At 43.2% G+C, this 26,616-nt stretch overlaps 1 protein-coding gene across 2 annotated transcripts in view; it reads left to right on the plus strand.

The window, feature by feature from the left end:
- The window catches only part of SHANK2 (SH3 and multiple ankyrin repeat domains 2), a 283,596-nt gene that overhangs the window by 131,484 nt on the left and 125,496 nt on the right, over positions 1-26,616 (plus strand). For both annotated transcript variants that reach the window (XM_071559239.1, XM_071559238.1), the window contains one exon: positions 12,378-12,453. In XM_071559239.1, coding sequence (XP_071415340.1) covers positions 12,378-12,453 — 76 coding nt within the window. The remainder of the gene's footprint in view (positions 1-12,377; positions 12,454-26,616) is intronic.

Genomic DNA, 26,616 nt, shown 5'->3' on the forward strand with positions numbered 1-26,616 from the left:
CACGTCCAATCTGCATTTAAAAACCTCCAGGGATGGTGAATCCACCCCCTCTCTGGGCAGCCCATTCCAATGCCTGAGCACTCTCTCTGTAAAGAATTTTTTTCTGATCTCCAACTTCAGTTTCCCCTGGCAGAGCTTGAGCCCATTGTGCCCCCTTGTCCTATTGCTGAGTGCCTGGGAGAAGAGACCAACCCCCACCTGGCCAGAACTTCCCTTCAGGCAGTTCCAGACAGTGATGAGGTCACCTCTGAGCCTCCTCTTCTCCAGGCTGAACACCCCCAGCTCCCTCAGCCTCTCCCCACAGCACTTGTGCTCCAGTCCCTTCTCCAGCCTTGTTGCTCTTCTCTGGCCCCGCTCCAGCCCCTCAATCTCTTTCCTCAACTGAGGGGCCCAGAACTGAACACAACACTCAAGGTGTGGCCTCCCCAAGGCAGAGTCCAGGGGAAGGGTCACTGCCCTGGGCCTGCTGGCCACGCTAGTTTTGATCCAGGCTGGCATCACATTGGCCTTCTTGGCCACCTGGGCACACTGTTGGCTCCTGTTGAGCTTCCTGTCCCTCAGTCCCCCCAGGTCCCTCTGCCTGGCTGCTCTCCAGCCACTCTGTGCCCAGCCTGGAGCACTGCAGGGGGTTGTTGTGGCCAAAGGGCAGGACCTGCACTTGGCCTTATTGAACTTCATCCCATTGGACTCAGCCCATCTCTCAAGTCTCTCCAGATCTCTCTGCAGAGCCCTCCTGCCTTCCAGCAGGTCGACACTCCCTCCCAACTTGGTGTCATCAGCAAATTTGCTGCTGATGGACTCAATTCCCTCATCTAAATCATCAATAAAGATGTTAAACAGGACTGGACCCAACACAGACCCCTGGGGAACACCACTGGTGACCAGCTGGATGCAGCTCCGTTCACCAGCACTCTCTGGGCCCGACCCTCCAGCCAGCTCCTAATCCAGGAGAGGGTACACTTGTCCAGGCCATGGGCTACCAGCTTTCCCAGGAGTATATTATGGGAGACAGTGTCAAAGGCCTTGCTGAAGTCCAGACAGACACATCCACAGCCTTCCCCTCATCCACCAGGTGGGTCACCTGATTGTAAAAAGAGATCAGGTTGGTCAGACAGGGCCTGCCCCTCCTAAGCCCCTGCTGGCTGGGTCTAATCCCTTGTCCACCCTGAAGGTGCTGTGTGATTGCACTCAGGATGAACTGCTCCATAACCCTGCCAGGCACGGAGGTCAGGCTGACAGGCCTGGAGTTGCCAGGGTCCTGCTTGCAGCCCTTTTTGTGGGTTGGGGTGACATTCACCAACCTCCAATCACTGGGACCTCCCCAGAGAGCCAGGACTGTTGGAAGATGATGGAGAGCAGCTTGGCAAGCTCTTCTGCAGCTCCCTCATCACCCTGGGATGGATCCCGTCTGGTCCCATAGACTTGTGAGGATCCAGCTGGCTCAGTAAGTCACTATTTCCTCCTGGAATACAGGAGGGCTGTTCAGCTCCCTCTCCCTGTCTACCAGCTCCAGAGGCCAGTTGTCTTGAGGGCCACCTGTCTTATTGGTGAAAACTGAGGCAAAGTAGGTGTTAAGTACCTCAGCTTTCTCCTCATCTTCCTTAACTATATTTCCCTCCAAGTCCAACAGAGAATGGAGGTTTTCCTTGCCCCTTCTTTTGTTATTAATGTATTTATAGAAGGACTTTTTGTTATCTCTTACAGAATTAGCCAAATTAACTTCAAATTTCACTTTTCTTTCCCTGATTTTTTTTCTGCATGTCCCAGCTCTATCTGTAAATTCTTCATAAGTACCCAGCCCTTTCTTCCACAGTCTGTAAACTTTCTTTTTATCCCTGATTTCCTTCAGAATCTCCCTATTTAACCAAGCTGGCCGTCTTCCCCTCCTTTCAGCACACTGGTGTAGCCTGTTGCTGTGCACTCAAAATTTCCTGCTTGAAACAAGTCCATCCCTCCTGGACCCCCTTGTTCTCAAGGGTTGTTTCCCAGGGCATGCTCTGAATCAGTTTTTTGAATTGCCCAAAATCTGCTCTCTGGAAGTCCAGTGTAGAGGTTTTAATGGTGGCTCTCCTTACATCCCTGAGGATTGAAAATTCTATTATTTCATGGTCACTGTGCTCCAGGTAACCTCCAACCACTACATCATCCACCAGCCCCTCTCTGTTTGTAAACAGCAGGTCTAGCAGGGCCTTACCCCTGGTAGGCTCATTTACCAGCTGATGAAGGAAATTGTCCTCTATACACTCCAGGAACCTCCTTGACTGCCTCTTCTCTGCAGTATGAAGCTCCCAACAGATATCTGGCAGGTTAAAGTCACCCACAAGAACAAGGGCTGGAGATTTTGAGACATCCGCCAGCTGCTTGTAGAACAATTCATCTCCTTCATCATCCTGGTTGGGTGGTCTGTAACAGACACCCACAAGGGTGTCAGCCTTGTTGGCCTTCCCCCTGAGTCCACAGGCACTCAACCTTATCACTGCTGACCTCAACTTCAACAGAGTCAAGAGACTCTCTAACATATAAAGCCACTCCTCCACCTCTCCTACCCTGCCTGTCCTTTCTGAAGAGCTTGTAGGCCCCCATAGCAGCACTCCAGTCATGTGAGTCATCCCACCATGATTCCTTCCCAATATTCCATCTAAACCTACTCTCTCCCTGTTTGAAGCCATTTCCCCTGTCCTGTCACTACAGATCCTGTTGAGAACTGGTGTGTGAAATATTTGAAGAAACCTGAGTACTGCAGGGCACTGAATTCAGTCCCCCTGGGTACAGCAAAGGGACATCAGTCTGTTCTGTGTGGCACAAGTGAGTTCTCCATAGGGCTGACTGAACAGAAAGCATTAAAAGTGCTGTTCTTGTGTCCCTGTTGGGCTCTCAGAGCAGCACAGGGACTGGTTGGTGGCAGGGAATGAAGAACCAGTGGTTTGGATTGACAGCTGAGTGCCAGGCTGGCAAAGAGAGGTCTGAAAGCACTGTGTGTGCCAGGGAGAGCTGTGGAGGGACAGAGGAGGAGGTTCCCTCAAGTTCCCTCATGTCTCCCATGCTCTGCTTCTTCTGTATTCCAAATTTTATCTATTATTGAAGGGAGAGGATTTGACAGATCATTGATCCTGAGTGCAGCTGGCAAAGACACAGACTGGAATGAGGCTTCTGCAAGGGAGTAAATGAGAGGAAACATTTGTATCCCCATTGATGATAAAAGTCCATAATAACTCTTGTTGAAACTTGCAGTACATGAAAATTAATGATTTTTGAAATGCAATAGAGGAATGGCTTTGCAGTGCCTGTTTTCCCTTACTCAGCCCCAAATAATTCTCCATCTGTTCTTTCCACCTCTGAGTGCACAGTGACCTTCTTCAAAGCAGTTGGTTGTTTTTGTGTGACGGTAAACCTGACCCAGGTAGGAATAATTTGTGTCACGGGGCTCCTGCCACAAAGGAAAACAGAGTTGCATCCCCAAACTTCTAATGAAGTTCTCTAAGTTTGAGGGAAAGTGGCTGTTGTTGTCTGCTACTCTGTAACAACACTGAAATGAGGATTTTTATTAGACCTCTTCTGGCTGCAAAACGTTTAGCAGAAGTCAACAAATTCTGCTGAAAGTTTAGAGAACATTACATTTATATTTAATATATTACTTAATTTTTTAATAGTATAAGAAAAACAATGAGATGCATGTCAAGTTGTAAAATACCAGATTTTTAAACTTTTTTTTCATTTTAGTTTTGTTTTCCCTCTGAGTTTTTGGGTTAACTGTAGAGTCAGACCAGGCTTCTTCCTTATGGGAAGTGTGAGTTTTGTTTGCTTTTTTTCTCTTTAGGAACATAAGTAAAAATATGGATAAACAGATCTGTGGGTTAACATTCCAACCATTAATCCTGCAGGGATTTATGAACTTTGCTGCCACCTCTGAGCATGTTGTTGACTTGTCTCTGTTTGAAGTGCTGTGGTTTGGGACTTCAGGTGGTTTAGCTGGTCACAGATCTGTGTTCTTGACTCGAATGAGATCTCCTGAAACACTGGAAATTGCTCTTTGTGTGAAGTTCATCACGTTCAGCAGTTGGGGCTGCAAAATTAACACCTCCTGGGTGTGAAAAATAACATCCCACTCTTAAGCCAAGTTCCTCCTGACTCCTGCCCTTTGCTCCAGGCCATCGTTGTGGATTATCTGCTGCTACCAATGAGAACACTGATATTTGCAGGAAATATTTGCAATATTTGCTGGCAAGATGAGAAATCTGGAATGAGGTGTTATGATTAAAAACGTTTGTACCACAAGGCAGTCCTAAAGAATGGGAACATTTCACCACCTGAGCTTTGTAGCTGAACAAACCTTCCTGACCTTCAGGATAAGTAATCTTTGCAACAGATGATATTGCCAGCAGGAAACACATCAACAGTTCTTTTTGTCCTGAAATCTGAAAAACAAAATGTCTTTATTTATGTGGGGATTGGCACTGAGGACTGGTTTTTATGAAGCAGAAATACATATTGTCAGTCCACAGTAAAAGGTTAAGAAAAGTGCCTTGAAGTTGCTTGATTTTGGACTGGGTTTGTAAAAACTACACATTTTTTTCCTCAGCAATGTGCAAATGGACATTGAGAAACCCACCAGGGGAACCTGGGGAAACATCAAGGGACCAGGACCACATTTGGAAAATGTTGAGTTAAGAAACAATCAAATCCAATAGAACAGAACGAAATTCTTCCTTTTATTCAGAGCTGGGAACATGGTGGGGTAATTCCACCAAAGATGTTCCCTGAGACTTTTGTGTTTTCAGGTTTATATCCTGAGTTGCAGCTGAAATGCCTCCCCAGAGTCAGGCAGTGTATTTAGGGTGACTTTCAACAGCTCTAATGGGCTGCTCTTATCTCTGCAGCCTTATATTGCCTTTTAACTAAACCGTGTTACAGCTTCAAGCCTCAACCCAGACAGGTTTTCTGATTTATTTCTTACAGCTCAGCCTCTAATTTAAACAAGGTTTGGGTTTATTTCTTACACTTCATCTCACAGCTCCAGGGTTAAATTCCTCTTTGTCTAAAGCTCTGCATGGTTAAGATCACTGACAAACTAAGGTACAAACTGAAATAAAAAATTATTATAAAATACAAAGGTAGTACAGGTCTGATTAAAAATTAGTAAAGACCATTATGATGTTATGGAGAAGGGATAAAATCCTTTTTCTTGAGGGGTCCTTGAATCAATATTCTGCAAACAAAGGCATGGCTACAGAACTAGAGAATTGTATAAAGAGCTGGTGGTAAAGTTGTTACCAGAACACTAATTCTCCCTTTTGAGCTCTGGATGCTTCATTCAGCATTAAGCACAAGCTTCCACAACTGCTTGCTGGGGATTTTTTGATATATAAATGAGGTTTTTGTTAAATTAAAGGGAAAACTAATGACATGGGAAACCACTGCTCTTCCAGAAGTGCCTCTCCAGTAGTTCCAACTTGCATATTTTGGTTATTAAGCTTTTCTCCTGCAAACAAAATCGCTGATTCACTGCATTCATCAGCATTTTCCACATCCTTTGTGCATCAGCTAATTCCCTGTATTCCAGCTAATCTTCCTCTAAGGATGCAGGAGGGAACCAGCCTTCCTTTTTTTTTTTTTTTTTTTTTTTTTGGAAAACAGGCTTTAGTAAAAGGGAAAAAAAAAGGAAGGCAGGAGAGCATCCAAGAACTATTCCAGTCAAGGAGTTGTCCTTGAGACATTTTTATGCCTGTTCTCCAATCTGCAAAACTTAAAAACCCACAGAAGATTTGCTATTTCTCAGCTCTAACTGAAAGAAAAATTATTTGAGAGGGATTAAAAAAAAATCAACCAGAAGCTGAAAAAGAAGAAAGCAAAGTATGAATTAAAGGTTTTCATTTAGCATGCCTTCATCAGAGATTTCCTTTTTTCTTGATCCTCCTGGTTTAGCCCTTCAAATGAAGTATCAATGTGATCATCAGTTAATAGAAATAAAATAGTAATAAAATTCCATTTGTGTTTCTTCATCCCATATTTACCTTTTTTTGTACATTTTTTAGAATCCTTGTCCAACTTTGCTTGATTTGAAGGATCCCTGAACTTCCTTTTTTCTATGGCTCAAACGACTGCTCAAAGAGAGAAATATGTTAAACAATTAAGAATGTTAAACAATTGTATCATAGGCCTCAAAAAACTTCTCATTTATCACTATTTTAATGGACTCTGTTTAATAAAGAATCCAGTTTTGTGAATCTCCATTTCCTAAGGAGGAAAGGGAATAAGTAAAATAGCTTATTGAAACTTCACAGTATGTGGTATGAAGAATATCTTCTTCTTTTAATTTGATCCTTTTCTGGAGCAAAGTTTGGAGTGTATCTGTCATCATGAAAATCAGTTGTTACTTGAAAGCAAACACTGAACTGGTAAGGATTTAAATCACTAAAAACTTGAAAATTGTTCTTACAACACACAGAAAGGAAGGAATAGGATGAGGCTTTGGGGACAAAAAGCTTCTGCCTTCCTAACTGAGACATTTACTTCCTGAACACACCGTTTGGCATGAGCTGTCTATTATATTTTCAGTTAAATCAAAGCTTTGCAGAGCTTTTGTAGGGCTGTGATTTGCCAGGAATGTGTTGGGGTCAATCAGTAGCCTCTGGCCTTGGTGTGAGGCAAGTGGGTACTCAAATTCTGTCTATCTTTCATTAACCTGGTCACATAAAATAGCACTTGTTAACCAGCACCTGGTTATCCCACAGCACATGGAACAATGATGTGCTTCGTTTGTTAACAGGGGGGAAAAAACCTGAAGGACTAAACGAGTTTTGGGAGAAGAACAACCACTTTAAGTTAGTTTTTTGAGACACAGTTTTGCTGACAGATCTTTTGCTTGTTGCTTCCTCTACAATAGAGATAGTTTGGCAGTATTTTGAATATACTTGGGATAGAAAATTATATGCTCTTCTTAGTGGCGCTTTCAACCCCACATGCTTTTTCTTTGAGTCAATATTAGGAACAAATCATAACAACAGAGGCACAGTCTTGTTGGAAACAAGTGTCTAGATAAGTGAATTATGAACTTCTGTTCACCTCCTGTATTATCTGTGTGAACTTCAACCTCTTCAGCTTGGAATAATTTCTGGTCTCACCCTCCGCAGAGATGGTTGGGAAAAGCATTTTTCCCACAGGAAGGAGAAGTTGCACAGTGAGAGCCTTAACCTCTGTTGGGTGTTGCAGAGAGCTGTGCCTAAGCCTGTTTTATCAAAGGATATCTCTAACTATCTACTGCAGCAGTGGAATATCTCTCAGAGCTGTCAGTGGGAAGGAAGAAAAGCTGCATGTTCTGGGATGGGGATGAAATGCTGGATTTGCTGTGCCCAACTGAAGGGCAAGGGAAAGGATTCTGGCTCTGACTTTTAAATTTTTTTTTCTATATTTGGTTTTCAAAAGCATTTCTTAGTGTACAGACTATTTTTTTCCTACTGGAAATTGGCTTAGAAAAGACTGAAACCAGTTAAATTCTGCCAGTGTAACAAGTACAGCACCCAGGGCAGAGCAGCAGAATAACCTGACTTTGCCCATCAAGGAGATTTGGAGGGGACTTGCTGCTCCCTGTTTTTATTCAATATCACACTGAAATTATGCTGCTACTCTTTTATTTCCCTTGTCCATCCTATGGCTCACTCTAAACCCTGGAGTGCTGGCAAGGCTGTGCCAGCACCCCCTGGCAGAGCATCCCTATGCAGTTGCCATGGAAACACGAAATGCCCTGCGAGGAGCAGCAGAGAGAGGAACAGCAGTGAAGGCAGTTTGGGGTTTCCCACCTCCCCCCCTTGCTTCTTTACTTTTCCAAACAATATCAAACAGATCTCTCTCCAGCTACAGGAAGCCCTTGATGTATTTGTAGGTCGAGGAAAGCCCTCACCTCTCCTAAGTGGAAGAGGAGGAAATGTTTTCCACCTACACCTCCTAAGTGTTCACTTTCCTTTGAACCCCATTAATTACATTCTGGCAGGGCAGGGTTTGAGCCTGTTGGTTGCTGAAGTGCCTGCAACAATAAATGATTCTAATAAAGCAACAGCTGGAGTGTTATTATTCGTGTTGCCACAGTGCCCTCAGCTTATTTCTGCTGCAGCTCCAGTGGCTTCAGTGGGAGATGGACCAGCAGAAAAATTGTCACATTACTTCATTCTTTACAGACTCTGTCATGGCTTTTATCATAGCAGGACTCCCATTGCTCCTGGGGGGCATATTAATTGATATTAGATAATTTATATTAGAGAATTGATATTAATTGATATTAGAGAATAAAACCTCTTCACTTGTTTTGTTTGGGGTTGTCTTGGGGTTGGGTTTTGTTTGGTTTTTCTTCCCTGGTTTTGTTTTGGGTTGTTTTTTCTTTGTTTGTTTGGGGGGTTGTTTGTTTTTTCTTTTTTTTTTATAGGGGAAATTGAGGATCTCTGTGGTGGTGCTGTGTTCTTATGGGAGATGGTTTCAGGAGCTGTGGAGGGAGCTCTCACTGTCACAGGTGTGGTTTGTGCTCTGTGAGCAGCACTCACAGACTGAGAGCTGAGTTGGTGGCTGGAACTTTTATTCCTGCACAGGTGTATCCTCTTGCTGTGACCTAGAGATGGATGAAAACCTAGAGAGACAAAGCCTCCTAACCAGCTAGAGATATTAGGGGAAAACACAATGATGTGTACTCTGGTAAAATATGGGTTTCTCAAGAAATCTGGAAATTTCAAATGATCCACTAATATTTCTCCTTTCTGACAATGTTGAGGAAACTGCACCTTTTCCCAAACCCTGCTATTTTGTTCCCCATTCTGGAAAAGGATTTGAACTGATCCAATTTGATGCAATAGCTTTTCATCTGTGCTGACAGCTGTTCCTCTCAGGGACAATGCAATAGCGTAGACACTGCTTAATAATGTTCTCTACATCTTCTCATCTGTATCTTTTTGCTGGTGTTAAGTTTAAAAAGAAGCCCTTTAAAGATTCTATAGGTAAAGTCTTCCTAAATGATGGTAATTATTAGTCTTAGGTGATCCTAACCTCTGACTGAGTGTTGGCCTTCAGAAATCCTGGGACACAAGAATGGGCAAAACTCCAGTGAAACCTGGGCCTAACCTTGGTGTTAATATACCTGTATTATGCTATATATGGCTGTAATTCAGAAAAGCACTTGTCAGGCAGTTGCCTGTAGGTTCTTTGTATTCTTTTGTCAAGTTAGAGAATGGAATCTTTCTGGTTTTTCAGTATCCATTCTGGTGGCAGATTCCTGGTCCTTGCCCCAGCTTTTGGATGGCTGTGTGCTAGGACAGCCTGGGATCCAAGTCAGAGGGGAGGGAAAGAGGATAATTAGAGACTCACACAGTAACCTGGGAAATCACTTAGCCTGGAGTTCAGGGGTTGGGAACAATTCCTGTGAGTGTGGCTGCGTGCAGAGGAGTGGGGAGAGCAGGAGGTGGGAGATGCAGATGGAACTGCAGCTGCAGGAGCAATGCCGGCTCTGCAACCCCGAGCAGCTGAACAAAGCTCTGCCCTCCTCTCCTCCCACCCACTTTCTGTGCCTTATCAGCACTGCAATATCATGCTGTGGAAACAGTTTCTGCAGAGAAACATCTGGCTCCTCAAGGCCCAAGCAGTGGCTTTAGGATTTACAGAATATTCTTCATCATACTTTGAATCATTTATAAGGCACTTCTGAAAACAGGCCAGGGGAAGACTCTGAGTGGAATCAAGGTTTATGCTTTTCTGTATTTCTTCTGATGGTATCTCTTGCTATTAGTCTGATCTTTAGTGTAGTATCAGAAAGGATGGTGCTCAGCAGCCTGCAATCCATGCAGGTCACTTTATTCCATGGCACTGCAGGATTTTGAAGCCAAACTTGTAAAGTTAAGAACAGAGGCATGACCTGTGAGATTCTCTGAACCCCTCACATCTCGTGAAGAGTTGCAGTCACAGAGTGAGCTGCTCCAAAGCCAAAGGTCTGTGAGCAGCTGCCCTGTAGTCTGGGGCACCAAGCAGTGACAGCTCTCATTCCATGGAAAGCAGTGTGGTGTCCTCCAGCCCTGCAGCTCCAGGCTTTGGGTGTGTCTAGGGAAGTACTTGGTGAGTCCTGGAGCAAGTTGTGTCCCTTGGGGTGTTCCGGAAAGGTAGGGAATTAGGGCAGGAGGAGCAGGAACCTCAGGTAAAGTAAAAGCCTCTTTGGCAGAAAATAGAGGTTGTAGGTGAGGGACAAAGGGACAAAACAAATCTGGACAAAACCATCAAGCAAGCATTCATATTATAATAGGGATTTTCTCCCTCTTCAGTTGAGCTGTAGGAAAGAGGTTGGCTGGTCTCCATGAAATTCGTGTAAATTGAAATATTTCTGGTTTTATTTAGTACTTCTTTTCTTTTACCTTGCAAATTGGTGCACAGCTATGAAGAAATACCTCAGTCTTTCAGCAAGTGCAACCTGCACATGTAATTTCAGCCTGAATTTCTCTGGATTATGTATATATTTTCATTTATGTCTCCAGGTGGGGGGAAGGCCATTTATGTCTCAGCTGCACTGGTTAAAGCAAGGAAAGGTGCATTTTGTCCACCCTCCTCCCCATAGTCTGCCTCCCAGTGCTTGCCTCTGCTCCTTGGCTGTGGCCAGAGCCTGTCCTCCTGCTCTGATATCCCTCTTCCCTCTGCAGGGACACCTCTCACAGGGATCTGTGACATCCCTGAAAGCTGTGACACAGAGATGATGCCCTCTGAGGGCTCTGTCTGCCTTGGATAACTGACAGAGTCTGTTTGGAGGGAGTCAGGCTATGCTGCCATGGAAGGTTCCTCAGCTGTGCAGACAAGCAAACCCAGAGATTTTCCCTGTGATTTTTGATGTCCCTTAGCCAGACTTAATGTGATTGCATTGAAGGTCCAACTTGAAGGCAAAGAACATTGATTCTCATATTTTGGCTATTTCCCCCCAACTTTTCTGTAAGGTCTTTCTTTCTTTCTTTCTTTCTTTCTTGCTTTCTTGCTTTCTTGCTTTCTTGCTTTCTTGCTTTCTTGCTTTCTTGCTTTCTTGCTTTCTTTCTTGCTTTCTTTCTTGCCTTCTTTCTTTCTTTCTTGCCTTCTTTCTTTTTTTCTTGCCTTCTTTCTTTCTTGCCTTCTTCCTTCCTTTCCTTCCTTCCTTTCCTTCCTTCCTTTCCTTCCTTCCTTTCCTTTCCTTCCTTTCCTTCCTTCCTTTCCTTCCTTCCTTCCTTCCTTCCTTCCTTCCTTTCCTTCCTTTCCTTCCTTCCTTCCTTCCTTCCTTCCTTCCTTCCTTCCTTCCTTCCTTCCTTCCTTCCTTCCTTCCTTCCTTCCTTCCTTCCTTCCTTCCTTCCTTCCTTCCTTCCTCCTTCCTTCCTTCCTTCCTTCCTTCCTTCCTTCCTTCCTTCCTTCCTTCCTTCCTTCCTTCCTTCCTTCCTTCCTTCCTTCCTTCCTTCCTTCCTTCCTTCCTTCCTTCCTTCCTTCCTTCCTTCCTTCCTTCCTTCCTTCCTTCCTTCCTTCCTTCCTTCCTTCTTCCTTCCTTCCTTCCTTCCTTCCTTCCTTCCTTCCTTCCTTCCTTCCTTCCTTCCTTCCTTCCTTCCTTCCTTCCTTCCTTCCTTCCTTCCTTCCTTCCTTCCTTCCTTCCTTCCTTCCTTCCTTCCTTCCTTCCTTCCTTCCTTCCTTCCTTCCTTCCTTCCTTCCTTCCTTCCTTCCTTCCTTCCTTCCTTCCTTCCTTCCTTCCTTCCTTCCTTCCTTCCTTCCTTCCTTCCTTCCTTCCTTCCTTCCTTCCTTCCTTCCTTCCTTCCTTCCTTCCTTCCTTCCTTCCTTCCTTCCTTCCTTCCTTCCTTCCTTCCTTCCTTCCTTCCTTCCTTCCTTCCTTCCTTTCCTTCCTTCCTTTCCTTCCTTTCCTTCCTTCCTTCTCCTTCCTTCCTTCCTTCCTTCCTTCCTTCCTTCCTTCCTTCCTTCCTTCCTTCCTTCCTTCCTTCCTTCCTTCCTTCCTTCCTTCCTTCCTTCCTTCCTTCCTTCCTTCCTTCCTTCCTTCCTTCCTTCCTTCCTTCCTTCCTTCCTTCCTTCCTTCCTTCCTTCCTTCCTTCCTTCCTTCCTTCCTTCCTTCCATTTTGCCTCTTAGCCCAAGCTGTTAAAGACCCAAATATTGGTCCTGAAAGCTTTTGCCACAGAGAATGTGAGTGGAACTTTCAAATTTGTGCATGACATGATGTGTGACCTACAGGAAGTTTTCCTTATTCACTTGATGTGTCTGATATGAAAAAAGAACATCTCCAAAGCCAAATATTTTTTCAAAATGCCTTAAAACCACATTAATTCACTGTAAGGGAATATCAACAAATACCTCAGCACTTGATTAACAGGAGTGTTAAAATTCTCTTTTCTTTGTGCAGAAACACGAACAGACAGGACAAAGAAGCTGTTTAGACACTACACAGTGGGGTCCTACGACAGCTTTGATGCTTCAAGGTAAGACTTTTCCTTTTGGGCCACAATCTGTTTGTAAAACCTTCCTGGCTTTTCTTGAATTGTTAATTTTGGAAGGGAAGAAGGAGGCAGATGACTAAAAAGACCTTCTCAGGGTGTTATGCCTCTCAGTTGGTTTTTATCCCAACTTCCTTTGGTCCCATGGGAAGGGTCTGCAGGAACAATGCGAGAAAGACGAGCCTTTCACAGAAGCAGCTCCAGTTGCTCCTACAGCCAAGGACCACTTAAATTGTTGGATTCTGCTCAGGAAAAAACATTTTATCTGTTCTGGCTGACGAGAAAACCAAAATAAAATGCTGTGAGCTCTGAACAACCTAAGTAGACCTGAAACTGCTAGAAATGAGGCATTTAGAAACGAAATTATTTGCAGCTTCTGCTGAAAATTCATAATTTTTAAGCAGGTTCTTCTCCCACATACACACACCTTGGACATACAGGACATCCTTGGAGAAAGAATGATTTTTAAACACAATCTTGGTGTCTTCTTGCTTAGCTCTTGGTGTCTTCTTGGGAAGATGTTGGTTGCATGCTGCAATCATTAAGCTTTTCTCCTGACTGTCCAGTTACAGTTTGGGGTTTTTTTTTTTGTTTTCAAGAATTATTGTGGGAGAAGAATTCTGAAATGTGCAAAGCAATGGTGGCAGAATTTCATGTAGCAAAATATTTAAGGGAGGGGGGGGAAGAAAGAAAGAAAGAAAATATGGTAACTGTTTTATTATGTGATCTTAGTCTTTGTTCTGAGGGTCAAGTGTAGTTTTTATGTCAGTTGAACAATTTGGGCAGGGAGGATGGAGGTCAAGTGGAAAGCCACAGAAAGTGTGTGAGATGTTTGAGGGGGGAGGAATGGAGGTTGTGGGTTTATTTTTGGATTTCCCTGGGGCATTTTTTTTAAGGTATTGGATTTATGGAGTGCAACAGTAAAGCCCTCAAAAATTTAAATTACCTTTTTGAGGACCACAGCTGAGAAGGAAAGTTTATCAGGGCAAAAAAGTGAGGGTTTGTAGAGCCTTATTATTGATAAATTATTTATGTAATGTGTCTGCAATTGTCCCTGATTCTGGCATTGATACCTGGTAATTGTCTGAGCAGTGAGAGGGAGAGGAATAGGGTTCTCCTGACATGTTCTGAGTGAAGCAAAGCTTTGAAGAAAACTCATCCTGACTTTCCACAGGGAATCCAAAACTCAGTGGATGCATTTGAAGGGTAATAGTGGAGACTGAGAGGGAAAGGTGGGAGAGTAGAAATAATGGGAAATTCCAAGAAATACAGTGGAAAGGCAGATTGCTTGACACACTTTTAAGCAGAGAAGAGTGTGGGAAATCAGGAATATTTGTAAAGGAACACTAGAAAAACTAAAAAGAAAATTGGTTTGGGAGTCCAAGTTTCCAAAACTAATTAGTTGCTGGAAACAAAAGTGCTAGTTCCTCTGAGGGGGATATAACAACTTACTGTAATGGTGTATTGTGTGGTAAAACATGAACTTCTTTTTCCATCCTTTACAAACATAGCATAGAGTGAAATACTGCTCTGCTACTTTTTTATTACACAAAAAAGTGAGTTTGAGCACTCTCTGTCCTAAAACTGCACTAGCACATCAAGTTGTGTCTCAGAGACTTGACTGGGGCTGCAGAACAGCTTTTGGTGTATCAATATTGTAATTTTCCTGGTGATTTTGCTGCCGAGGAAGAAGAATTTGCATGTGAGACTCTGGCTGTCTTGGTGGTGTGTACTGCTCTAATTCCTCACAGGGGCTTCTTCGGGAGGGGAATTATAAAAGAGGCAAACAAGGTGTCAGACTAACAGCAGGTCTGGATGGGTGTGCTGTTTGATGACTCTCTCTGTTATCATTTCCTATCAAAGCAGGGGAATAATGCAATAAAGCAGATTTAATGCTGCCAGCTAAGGTCTAATAAACGTTTGTCACTAGGCAGTTGTGCTCAGAGCAGCTCTGAATCCAAAGGCTTTCCAAAGCTGCTCCACTTCCTTCTTGGAGATGCTGGAGGGGAGTGACAGGGGTGCTGCTCCCTTCTCCTCTTCCTTCTCCCTCCCAAAGGGCAAAACTTGCTGAGTAGAAACACTCTGTGTAGAAATCTGTATTAATGGGCTCATTCACATGCAGCAAAATGCATTGTACCTGGCATTTTTCCTCTTTAGGAAAATGTGCAGCTTTGAGTAATGGAGGTTCATTAAATCCCATTCTAGCTTTGCATAGGAGATCAGTTATCCATACATTAACTTCAGGAAAATGGGAAGGATGTTTACTGATATGGAGAAAGACACTGAGACCTGCTTGCCAGGGGAGGTAGTTGTAAATATCACACAAATATGATATTGGAGACTCCCAGGTCCAATGTATTTTCTGCTTTAAATGCTGATGGCAGATGTGGATTCTGGCACACAAAAGGGAAGTTGTCCCTTGCTGCAGTTTCTGTTTACATTCCTTTACATGGATTTCTGTACTATTTTATTAAGGCCTTGTAAGGACTAATCACATTCAGGTATTTGCCTTTAACCTGATGTGGATGGACAAATGCTGGTGGGAGGGACAGGCTTTGGTGCAAAGGTAGACCTGTGAAAGAGGGTAAAGTTTGTTGTGCTGACAGGAACTCTGGTTGGACAAACAGGAGTAAATACACATTCCCTAAATACACATTCCCTAAATATTTGTCCTGGGCTGCAGCTCTGAAGGCTGAGATGGCAAGTGGGAAGAGCAGAGTTTCCTTCTTTCCCCAGGAAACACCATGGCCCAGGACATTCCTTAAGGACAGAGAGAGGAGCAGAAACAGGCACAGAAAAATCACACAATAATTTGGGTTGGAAGAGACCTTTAGAACCCATCCAGTGCCACCCCCTGCCATGGGCAGGGACACCTTCCACTTGATCCAAGCCCTGTCCAGCCTGGCCTTGGACACTTCCTGGGATGGGGCAGCCACAGCTTCCCTGGGCACCCTGTGCCAGGGCCTGCCCACCCTTATCATAAAACATTTCTTAAATCCCATCAGCATCAACCCTCTTTTGGTTTCAAACCGTCACGTCTTGTCCTGAAGGTCAGCAGAGCTGCAAGGGCAGAGTGCAAGGATGCTCCAGAGTTCTTCTCTGTGTTTGTGGTCAGCAGTGCCAAGGCAACCCTGGGACATGGATTTTGGGAGCTGGGATGGCAGCAAATCCCATGGAGTTTGTCAGGAAAAATGTGTGTCTTGGCTCTGTCTTGGCTCTTTGCAGTGTTGTAACCAGCAAAGGCTTCCAGAGCATCATAAATCCTGTTCAACTTTGCTTAAAGTTCATGACTGCAGTTAATTCAATCCATACATTAGAAGATTGTCTGTAGGCCTTAAACCAGTTATTTCATTCCAGTTTAATAACAGAAAATATTGCTCAGGCAGAGTGCATGTTGGATTTAAAAAAAAAAAAAAGGTAAACCTTTAGAAATTATAATTTAACTGAAGTGAGAGAATTGATTAATTCTCTCAAGATAGTATAGTGAATTTTTCAGTCAGGAAAATCAGAGAAGGCAAAATTAAATTAGCAAATTAAGATATGTGGAAATAATTAATTGCTTAATTTCAATTGTAAAATGTGGGCAGCTTTTTGAATGTGATGTGCCTGATGCTGCAGTGATAACTTAGTTTTGTGTTCTGGAGGTGTAGATTTTGGTACTAGGTGAAAATGATAAACTTGCTTTGGTGGAAAACATGATCCAGCTGGAAATTGTGGAAGTTTTGAACATGGCAGTGGAGACTTTCCCACTGTGTGAATCCCATCATGTCCCTCCCACCCTCAGCACAGCTGGGAATGGCCAATGTCAATGCCAGAACTGAAGAGAGCTTTGGAATTTGTTTTTTTTTAACCCACAGAATGTGTTGAATTTGTCCCAAAGCTGTGATGTGAGTGGTGCTGTCTTGAGAGTTAAAGCATAAGGTGTGTTACACTTTTATTTTTTATTTAGTTGAAGCTCTGAATTTGATGCAGAAATACTTTCATCTAGTTTGAGACCTGGTTTCCTGTGGAAGTTTTACATAAATAATCCTCTTTCTGGAAGAATGCAATTAGTTATCTCTTTAAATATATATCTATATCTATATCTATATATATATATATCCCTAAACCAGCAGAACAGTCAGAGGCACTGAGAGAAGTGTCATTAAACAGAGAATAAATTGGTCTTTTTTGCACTGGGGTTGGAACTGGATGATCTTTAAGGTCCCTTCCAGCCCAAACCACTCAATGATTCTGTGAACTGGTTTTTTTTATTTTTACCTGTTGGATGGAACCAGTTCCACCACACTCATGTTTCCTGTGAGGTTTGGACTGTTCATGTGATCCCTTGCAGGAACTGGAGTAAGGATGTTAAAATGGTGCTGTTCACTCGTAATAATTAATCCACAATTTCTCTCCCTTTATTCTGTGATTTCCACGTTGACAAGAAGTCAAAAGGCATTTTGCAGTTGTTGCATGTATTTTAAACACAATTCCAGGTTTCCTCTGGTGGAAGGAAGGAAACCCAGCAGTATTTTAACTCTTTTGACAGCTCAGTTTTGGCCTAGAAAATGTCAGCAGAAACTTGAAGAGCACAATTTAATACAGTTTGAAAAACTGCATATGTATTTAAGCAATAATTAAGGCATTGTAGATTCTGTGGGACAGGTGGGGATGTAAAATGCGAAGTTTTCCATTTACAGTTATTTTATTTCTGATGAGAATTACTTCAGCTGCTAAACTTTGCACTTTGCCTCCCCTGCTGTTGTGTGTGCCACAGTGGAGCTGCTTCTGATGGTAACTACAGCAAATATTGAAAGTCATTGCTAGAACAGGAGGTAAAAAGGGGGGGGTGTGTCTGAACTCTGCGCTGAAATCTCTGCCATAATCACACTGAAAAACTCTCACACAATTCCAGTAAGATGCAAAACTATCCAATGAGTGATAAAAGTTTTAATTCACTTGTAAGTTCCTTTTTAAGTTGTTTGCATGAACCACTTCAGTGGCATTTTAGCTTTTAGCAACTAATGGTTTGGTAACTAATGATTAAAATCTGTCAGACATTTTCTGGGCTGGCTATTTGATGGTTTTTTAATGATAAATGTTAGCACAGGAAGATCAACAGTTGCCAAGAACAAAGTTGAAAAAAAAATAGAGCCTTTCCCAAATTGAAAGTTAAAATGCTCTTTCTGGAAAACGTTTAGGATCTACCTCTAGTACTAGGAAAGGGGAAAGGGAAAGGGAAAAAGGGAAAAAGGGAGGGGAGGGGAAGGGAGGGGAAGGGAGGGGAGGGGAGGGGAAGGGGAAGGGGAAAGGGGAAAGGGGAAAGGGGAAAGGGGAAAGGGGAAAGGGGAAAGAGAAAGGGGAAAGGGGAAAGGGAAAGGGGAAAGGGGAAGGGGGAAAGGGGAGGGGGGGAAGGGGAAGGGGGAAAGGGGAAAGGGGAAAGGGGAAAGGGAAAGGGGAGGGGGGAAAGGGGAAGGGGAAGGGGGAAAGGGGAAAGGGGAAAGGGAAAGGGGAAAGGGGAAAGGGGAAAGGGAAAGGGGAAGGGGGAAAGGGGAGGGGGGAAAGGGGAAGGGGAAGGGGAAGGGGGAAAGGGGAAAGGGGAAAGGGGAAAGGGGAATGGGGAAAGGGGAAAGGGGAAGGGGAAAGGGGAAGGGGAAAGGGGAAAGGGAAAGGGAAAGGGGAAAGGGGAATGGGGAAAGGGGAAAGGGAAGGGGAAGAGAAGACAGCAAAAGAATTTTTGAGGGTGTGACACCAGGTTAGTTAGAAACAAGAGCCACCTAATTAGATGCAAGGATAGAGCAAAGGAAAACAGGAGATTCAAATGTTGGCTTTTCAGGGGAAAAGCAGAAAGATCATGTTTCCAGCAGTCAGTGTTCTCCACACCTGTGTCCCAGCCCCCAGTGGGATGACTGGGCTGCCTCTGAGTGACCTTTAACTCCCTGCCCACTGCCCCTTTGGCTGCTGTCCCCTGCCCTCATCACTACATGAGCAAAGCCACCAGCTGGTGCCTCTGCCTGGGAGTGATGCGTTGGAAGCTCTGGCAGGCCAGAAGGAGCAGGGAGCTGTTGGGTTCTCCCTGTGGCTTCCCTCCAGTGGGAGCAGGGCTTTAAACCACTCTTTTATTTTTCCCCCTCCTCTTTCCAGCCAGATTTTCACAAATATTTGTTGCATTTGGAGAGTTTGATCTGTGAGGCAAATTCTAAGGGTGACTGGCAGGCAACAGATATCTTTTCTTCCTCTTCAGAGAAGAAATAATCAAAAAAGTAAGAGAGGGGTTGGTTTTCATGCTCCAAGTAAAGGTGACCCCTTCCACTGTGCAGAACGTGAGGTGTGTTGTTTGTCTTGACACAAAGTTGTGTTTTGAAATTTTTTTTTAGAAATAAAGCATTTTAAGCCCAGAAACAGAACTAAGAGTTCAGTGCTCCTGTTGAAAACTGGGGCTGACACTGAGTAGATGATGTGATTCTTTAGACTGTCATGTCCAAAGCACTGTCAGATTTGTGCAACAGCTGTAACTACAACAGAGGTGGTTGATTCCTCTACTCAAATATCCTAAATTCTGAAATACACCTCCAATTAAAACCTATGCAGCTTAAGTTAGTTCTTTAATTGAGTTAAAATGATAGACCAACATTTTTACCATCTTCAGTATGTAGAAAAACTTATTTCCAGAAATTCCATGTCAATGAAACCAAGGAATGCCAAAGGAAAGGGGGCAATAAGGAGAGACTCCAATTCAATATCCACTCAATCAAGAGCAGTAATGGGCAATTTAATTTATGCAGAATTCTCACTCTTTGTCAGCTGCTATTTGTGAAGTCAGTGATTTTTTTTTTCCCTGCCACCAAAATTTTGGGCTAAACTGGCCATGCCTTGACAAAATTGCTGAAAATGGTGCTGCTGTTAGGCAGGAGAGCTCTTGTGGTGGACACTTCTCAAGCTGTTTTCTCAGGTAGGCACACAAATAACTTAGACTTAAAATAACTTAAGGGCTTAGTGCAATGAGAGAAATGGAGAGGGAGAATTTATTTCAGAAGGAAAGTGTTGCCACCTCCTTTTTGATGTTAATGAGACTGTAAAATACTGTGATGATTAGTCAGGACTTTTAAAGGGATATGTGAAAATTAAACTGGGCATCTCTGTATGTTAAAATTAATCTGTCCATCACCTCTACAGGTATTTTCTGTGAAAACCTAGAAAATCAAAGTTTCTCACATTACACTGTGTTTTTAAATTCCTCTTGGAGAGGAATAAAGGGGGAGGATGATTTCAGAAAAGGTTTGGGCCTTTGTTGAGGTCTCATTTCTTTTAAGACAGAACTTTAAACTGAGTTGCAACAGGCCTTTTACTAAAGACATAAGACTTTTTGCCCTAAAATTTTACAGGAATTTTAACACTGTGGATTTAAACACTGTAGCCTTCAGGAAAATGGAGACTTTTAAGAGAAGGACATGTGTAAAGCTGAAATGCACAGTCAGGGTTGGAGGATGAGAATTCCTCCTGCTCACCATCAGGATCCCTTAAAAGGGATCTCTTCAAACTAATGAGTCTCCTGGTTATCACCAGTCCTGCCAACACCAGTTTCTCCCCCTGTTTCAGAGTTTGCTTTTCTTTAGGGTCTCTGAAAGGCTGACTGAGCAAATCAAGTTATGACACCAAAATGTAGAGTGAGTTTAATAATTGTTTTGAACGCCTGCGATGCCAAAGTGCTGCTTTAAGTGGCTTGTATATATTTTACACATTTAATACATACATTGTATACAGTTAATACCTTTTAGAAGTGTTAAAACACTCTGTTAGTTGTAGTTTGAAACTGACAGTGTGGCTGAGGTATATTATAGAAACACAAGTGAGGATATGCTGAAGAAGGTGGATATAACCCCTGGTGCCACCATGGAATGTGCCTGTGATGGCAAGACTGGGTCTGAATAATTCATATATAAGATGATTAGGGAGAAAATTCCTCTTTCTGTGTGGTTTGGTGGCTGATTTGGGGCAGAAAAATGCAAACCTAACCCATAAAATATTCCAGTTAGGTAAAATATGTGTTTGTACAGTCTATTTACTCAGGGCTCACAGAGTGAGCAATGAATATTAATATTTTCACAGTGGAGCTTTGGGTTGCTCAATTGCTTGCTAATTAAACCTGGAAATTGCCACTGAGTGTCAGGTGTGAGTGGAGTGTGCTGGTACCCACAAAATATTCACGGGAGAGGTGGAACATCTGCAGGGAAGAGCTGGAGGGACTCTGTGATGTAAAACTCTTGTTCTCTGCTAGAAGGACACCCATCTGCATATTCTGTGTTTGGGTTTACTTTGTTACTTGAATAGACTGTTCATTTATACAATACAAATGAAATTAGTGATGATAAAGGAAGGAAACTTTTCTTTAAGCTCATTTAGCCACTTTCCTCACCATCCCCTGCCATTCTTTTTGCTTTCCTCCCTACCAGTGCAGATGCAAAAGAATCACAGAATCATAGAATCGATTGGGTTGGAAAAGACCTCCAAGATCATCGAGTCCAACCCTTGGTCCAACTCCAGTCCCTTTACCAGATCATGGCACTCAGTGCCACGTCCAATCTGTGTTTAAAAATCTCCAGGGATGGGGAATCCACCCCCTCTCTGGGCAGCCCATTCCAATGCCTGAGCACTCTCTCTGGAAAGAATTTCTTTCTGATATCCAACTTAAATTTCCCCTGGCAGAGCTTGAGCCCATCGTGCCCCCTTGTCCTATTGCTGAGTGTCTGGGAGAAGAGACCAACCCCCACCTGGCCAGAACTTCCCTTCAGGGAGTTCTAGACAGTGCTGAGGTCACCTCTGAGCCTCCTCTTCTCCAGGCTGAACACCCCCAGCTCCCTCAGCCTCTCCCCACAGCACTTGTGCTCCAGTCCCTTCTCCAGCCTTGTTGCTCTTCTCTGGCCCCGCTCCAGCCCCTCAATCTCTTTCTGAACTGAGGGGCCCAGAACTGAACACAACACTCAAGGTGTGGCCTCCCCAAGGCAGAGTCCAGGGGAAGGATCACTGCCCTGGGCCTGCTGGCCACGCTAGTTTGGATCCAGGCCAGGATCCCATTGGCCTTCTTGGCCACCTGGGCACACTGGTGGCTCCTGTTGAGCTTCCTGTCCCTCAGTCCCCCCAGGTCCCTCTGCCTGGCTGCTCTCCAGCCACTCTGTGCCCAGCCTGGAGCGCTGCAGGGGGTTGTTGTGGCCAAAGGGCAGGACCTGCACTTGGCCTTGTTGAACTTCATCCCATTGGAATCAGCCCATCTCTCAAGTCTCTCCAGATCCCTCTGCAGAGCCCTCCTGCCTTCCAGCATTTTTGTCTTAAAAAGGCTATAATACTCTGTATATATATATATATTCATATATGGATATCAATGTATCCATGCATATGGGCCATATGAATCCTATGTATAGTGGGTGTACATTTATTTATGGTTAGAAACTTAACATTGAGTTTTTCCCCCAACCTATCCTACCCTGAGATTGCCATATAACAGAAAATCAGCCTTGCACTGTATTTCTTTTACAGAAAGATGTTTGACTTTCTGGTTTGCTGTATCAGTATTTCACTTTAGTTGTTTAGTTTCAGCAAATTAAGGGGAAAACTCATGGAAAACCCCAGAAGTACTACTGGCCAAATCAGTTGACTTAAAAATATTACTTGAGATGAGCTCCTCCCTTCTCCTACACACCAAGAATATGAGACTATAATAAAAGGCTGAATAATAAAAGAATGTGGATGGACAGAGAGAGAGAGAGGAAGTTTCTCCTTGGTTCTGCATAAAGAAATTCTGTAATGAAATTGAATGTTTCTCTTCTAAAACCTGTATTTTTTTGGTAAAGATTTAGAACGTAGATCCAGGGAGGTATTTTCACTGTTGCTCTCTTTAGGGCATGTTTCTTGTAATGAACATCAATCTTTTGGGCACCTCTGTCAATCAAAGGCTGGAAAAAGCAGCACCACCTTTCTCACTTCCCAGTTCCAGTTGGATCCCTCCATGACTGATACTTGTGGGTTTGGTAGTGAAGAACTGTTCATTTTTGACCCAGGGTGTCAAGTGCTCCAAATGCAATCAGGACTGTTTGATTCCTTGTTTAAAAGTGTGAATGAAACACCTTTTTGAGGTGGGAGAATTCCTGTGCCCCCTCAGGTTTCGCTGTGATTTCCTCACTGTGGAGTGGAGACCTGTTGGATGCAGGAAATGGGGAATATCTAAACCCCTTTAAAACATGCTGCAGTTTGACATGTCCTTCTTTAATCAACAAGCTTCAAAGAAAATGCTGTTCTGGTGATCAAAGAGCTCTGTGTGGTGTTCCCTGAGCTCTGGAGGAGCAACACTGATACAGGAGGTTGGGAAGACAAAGGGATGAGTCTAGGGGTGTGGCTGAGGTTCATTCCTTATTTCCCTTCCTTATTTCTCTGTTCCTTTCCTTGGCCAACTGAGGAAAACAAGCCTATGCTGAGTTCACCAAGAAGAAATCAGAATATCCCCTTTTCGTTGCAGTTAGAAGTTGTTTGCTACCAGTTATAAAGCCAGAGAGGGAAGTAATGCAATGATGATCTTTTCTTCCCTCTCTGGGATTTTTGCTTGAGTGCCAACTGTGCCAGGAGGGCACTGACACACAACCAGCAGTTGGCTGGTCCTGATTTTTAATTGGATTAAAGCCTTGATTTTTTTAACTGGATTTTTTTTTTTTTTGTGAAATAGCAAAGTGACCTGGAGAATTTTTAGTTCTCTGTGATTTTCTGTTCATCCCTTCTCTATCATATTTTAATTATTGTGCCATCATTATACTCCTCTTCAGTCACCCAGTAAGGAATTTGTTAATTTAAAGTTTGCTGTTGCCCAGTATTTCTATTATAATGGTGGGTTGTGTCTTCCCTGAGTATGATGTTGAGATATTTGATCACCTATTTGAAAATATTTTCTTCCTCCCAAACACACCTTGCTATAAACTTCCAGGTAAATATTTGTGCTAAAGGAAAATCATTCAGACTTGCCTGTATGACTGAAATTAGGACTGATCAGTTGTAAATATTTGCTCCTAAGGAAGATCATTCAGACTTGCCTGTATGACTGAAATTAGGACTGATCAGTTGTGCAGAGTGAGCTCTTAACACAAGGCAGGACAAAATAAGTAACTGTATTTTCACTGAGTGTGTCCTCTCAGAGTAGATTGTACTTAAAGGAAGCGTTGCTGGAAGGTGGGAATAAGTAGGTGGTAAAAAAGAAAAGTATTGAAAGTAAAAGCATATTATGTTTGACCATGAATATGATTCACCAAAAGATAAGTGGAAATTATTGTTGGATATTTAAGATGTTCCCATAAGGAGCTGCAGAAGGATTCCGTCCGAGGCAGTAGTACTGGGTTGTGAATTATTCTTCAGCAGAATAACCTATTACTTGTGCAATCACACACAGGGTCTTCATCAATCCTGAAGGCCTTAATGACTAGAATTACCCAATTTTCCTGAAGTCATTAGGGGAGATGACTATAAATAGTGAGGTTGACCCTTCCAGCAATAACAGCAAATGTTTTCCCACCGTGGGTTTGTCACATCTCACAGGAAGGTTTACTGTAGATGTAATTTCCATTTTGTGTGGTGTCAGGTCAGGTAAACCTGCAAAAAAGAAAGGGAAATACTTGGAGAGAATATTTTTGTTGTGCCTTTAACATGGATTGACTGTCAGAACATGCAGACAAGAGCTCTTCCTCATGAGCAGATTTCCCAAATTCCCTTCAATGGGTTTGAACATAACCTCCATAACGTGACTATCTTAGCCTGGAAGAAATTAGTGTGACTGCAGTCAGACCTTGCATATACATTTATGGGTTGATTTATTTGCCTCTCCTGTGCCATCTTTCAAAGAACTTTCCTTCCCTGGAAGGCTGTGGTCCAGTTTGTCAAAGCTGCAAAGGTTCCACTTAAATTATGTTTTTAAGGGATGCATGACTGCAGAGAATAAGGAAAATAATTCCTATTTGAGCTCCTTTTTTCTCTGCCTTAGGTAGAGGCTGACAATACCACAAACAGCCACTTTTGTTTCTGGATAATGATGATAGTTTTCAGTGGAGTGGACTCTATGTGCTGCTTTTCAGATTGAAATCGGCACTGATACACTTGCTACAAACTTGCCTAAACACATCCTGTAGTCCTGATGGTTTCCACCTCTGTAATTTGTTGTTTTAACTTGTACAATAAGTCATGCTCAGAGAGAGGGTGTAGTTATTCTAGATGAGGAAAGGGAAGCTGCTTTTCATGGGTTTCCCTCCATCAGGAACCTGGGCTTCAACCTCTATTTTCTTCATGCAGATCTTTATGAAGGACTTGACATTTCTGCTTCCTTCCTCCATTATTACCCTAATGGGCTGTCAGCAAAGGAGAAATTCTTGCTGTTTTGAAAAACCTACACAAATGATGGTTGTCCTGTTGAATGTTACAGGGCTGAGTTCAAAACTCATATCTCTGACCCTCTTTCCCTTCCTCCATTGGCAAGACTGTGAAATTATGGAAATCCAAATGGCTCTGCACAACTCTTACATTGTTAAGGAAGCTACACGAGCTGATGAACAAATATATTTTCTAATATTTTCTGTTTACAGGAAGCAAAGATTTAGATGGCCTGTTTCTTTGGCCTGAAGTTTTTATGACTGTTCTTCAGGCAGAAATATTCTGCACTTAGAGGATGTCTTTTGCATTTAACTTTGTGTGCAATGAATCTTGGTCTCACCAGCCCAAAGACAAGGTGGCACACACCCTATTTAAGTAATGAGCTATTGATTTTAAAATTACCCTTTTTATTGCCATAATATGGAACTGGTAATATTCTGAGAACTTGTCTCTGAGATGGAGGCCGTTTAATTTCCGTTTGGGATGGGACAAAAAGGCACTGCAAGGATTTTACCCATTAAAATTTGGCACATCACAGGCAGCAGGGACTGCTCAGCCTCATGTACAGAGCACAAAAAGTACCTGGGAGGAGATGCCTCTTCTTCCTGCTTGAGCTCAGCCCCCTGAAAAGGCTTCTCATGCAAAGTCACCTTCCTTTGTCACTGGCAGCTCTCCCCTGCAGGAATTCTGCTGCTGAGTATTTACAACACCTTCAGGATCAAAGAACTGCTGCCAAGAAAGCTCATGGGGAGAGATTGTGACCTACTTTCCCATTTGGCACCACTTTGCTGCCAAGCCCAGGTAGGCTGTGAGCAGCCCTTGGGTGAGGGATCCACCCTGACTCAGAGACAGCCCAACCCTGTGATGGCACAGCAAACAAAAACCACTTTGCAAACTGCCAGAGGTTAAACTTTCCCCCCTCCTGCCCCTTCCCTTGGGAATGCAGAGTTTGCTGGGAGAAGGGGTGTGGAGGCTGCAGGTTCAGTTCATTTCTGTGTGCTTGTTGAGTTTTCCATCCTTTTCCTGCTGCTCTGCAGCACTTGGTGGGGGGGTGTGGAGAATCAATTTGCTTCCTGGGATTGCTTTAACAAGTTTTAACTGCTCATGCCCTAAGAGTATTGCAGGTCTCCTTCTCCTAGAACATAAATAAGGAGAAATGGCTACACATCTGATTTTTTCAGTCCTACATTTTTACTTTACAGGCTGTGATGTTGCTTTCTTTATGAAGTACATGACTGAAACCCCACAATAGTGAACTGTGTTTGTCAAATAATAGGGATCAGTTTGTGTGTTTTCCTACCCAGAGTCATGTTGTGTTTCTCCTTCCCTTCCCTCTTCCCTCCCACTTGCATGTGAAACTGAAACCTTTGTAAAATTTTGGCAGTTTAGCATTCCCACTTTCAACATCTAAATTGAAGGATAAAACTGGGTAGTTTCTGCAATAAATAAGCTGGACCTGAAAAGAAAAACACAGGTGTCTTCTATACCTTTAATCTGAGCATGGCTTGAAAGTGCCCATTTATTTCATTAGCTGACTGGGGAGGGACCCTAAGGGGCCTATTTTTTTAGGTGTAGATGCCTAATATTGATCAGGAGAATTGATCCCAAGTTTTCTGAGCTGCTTTTGGACCTTCAGCCTTCAGCAATTTCAGGGAAGACATTATGAGTTTGTTTGGTTTTGTCAGCAAAGCTGAAAGAATCAGAGCAACGTTTGTGGAGGCACCAGGCAGAGAGGCTTCTGAATTCTGTAATTCATGAACTGAGAGG

Source organism: Pithys albifrons, chromosome 6 (genome assembly GCF_047495875.1).
Source record: "Pithys albifrons albifrons isolate INPA30051 chromosome 6, PitAlb_v1, whole genome shotgun sequence".
Lineage (NCBI taxonomy): Eukaryota > Metazoa > Chordata > Aves > Passeriformes > Thamnophilidae > Pithys > Pithys albifrons.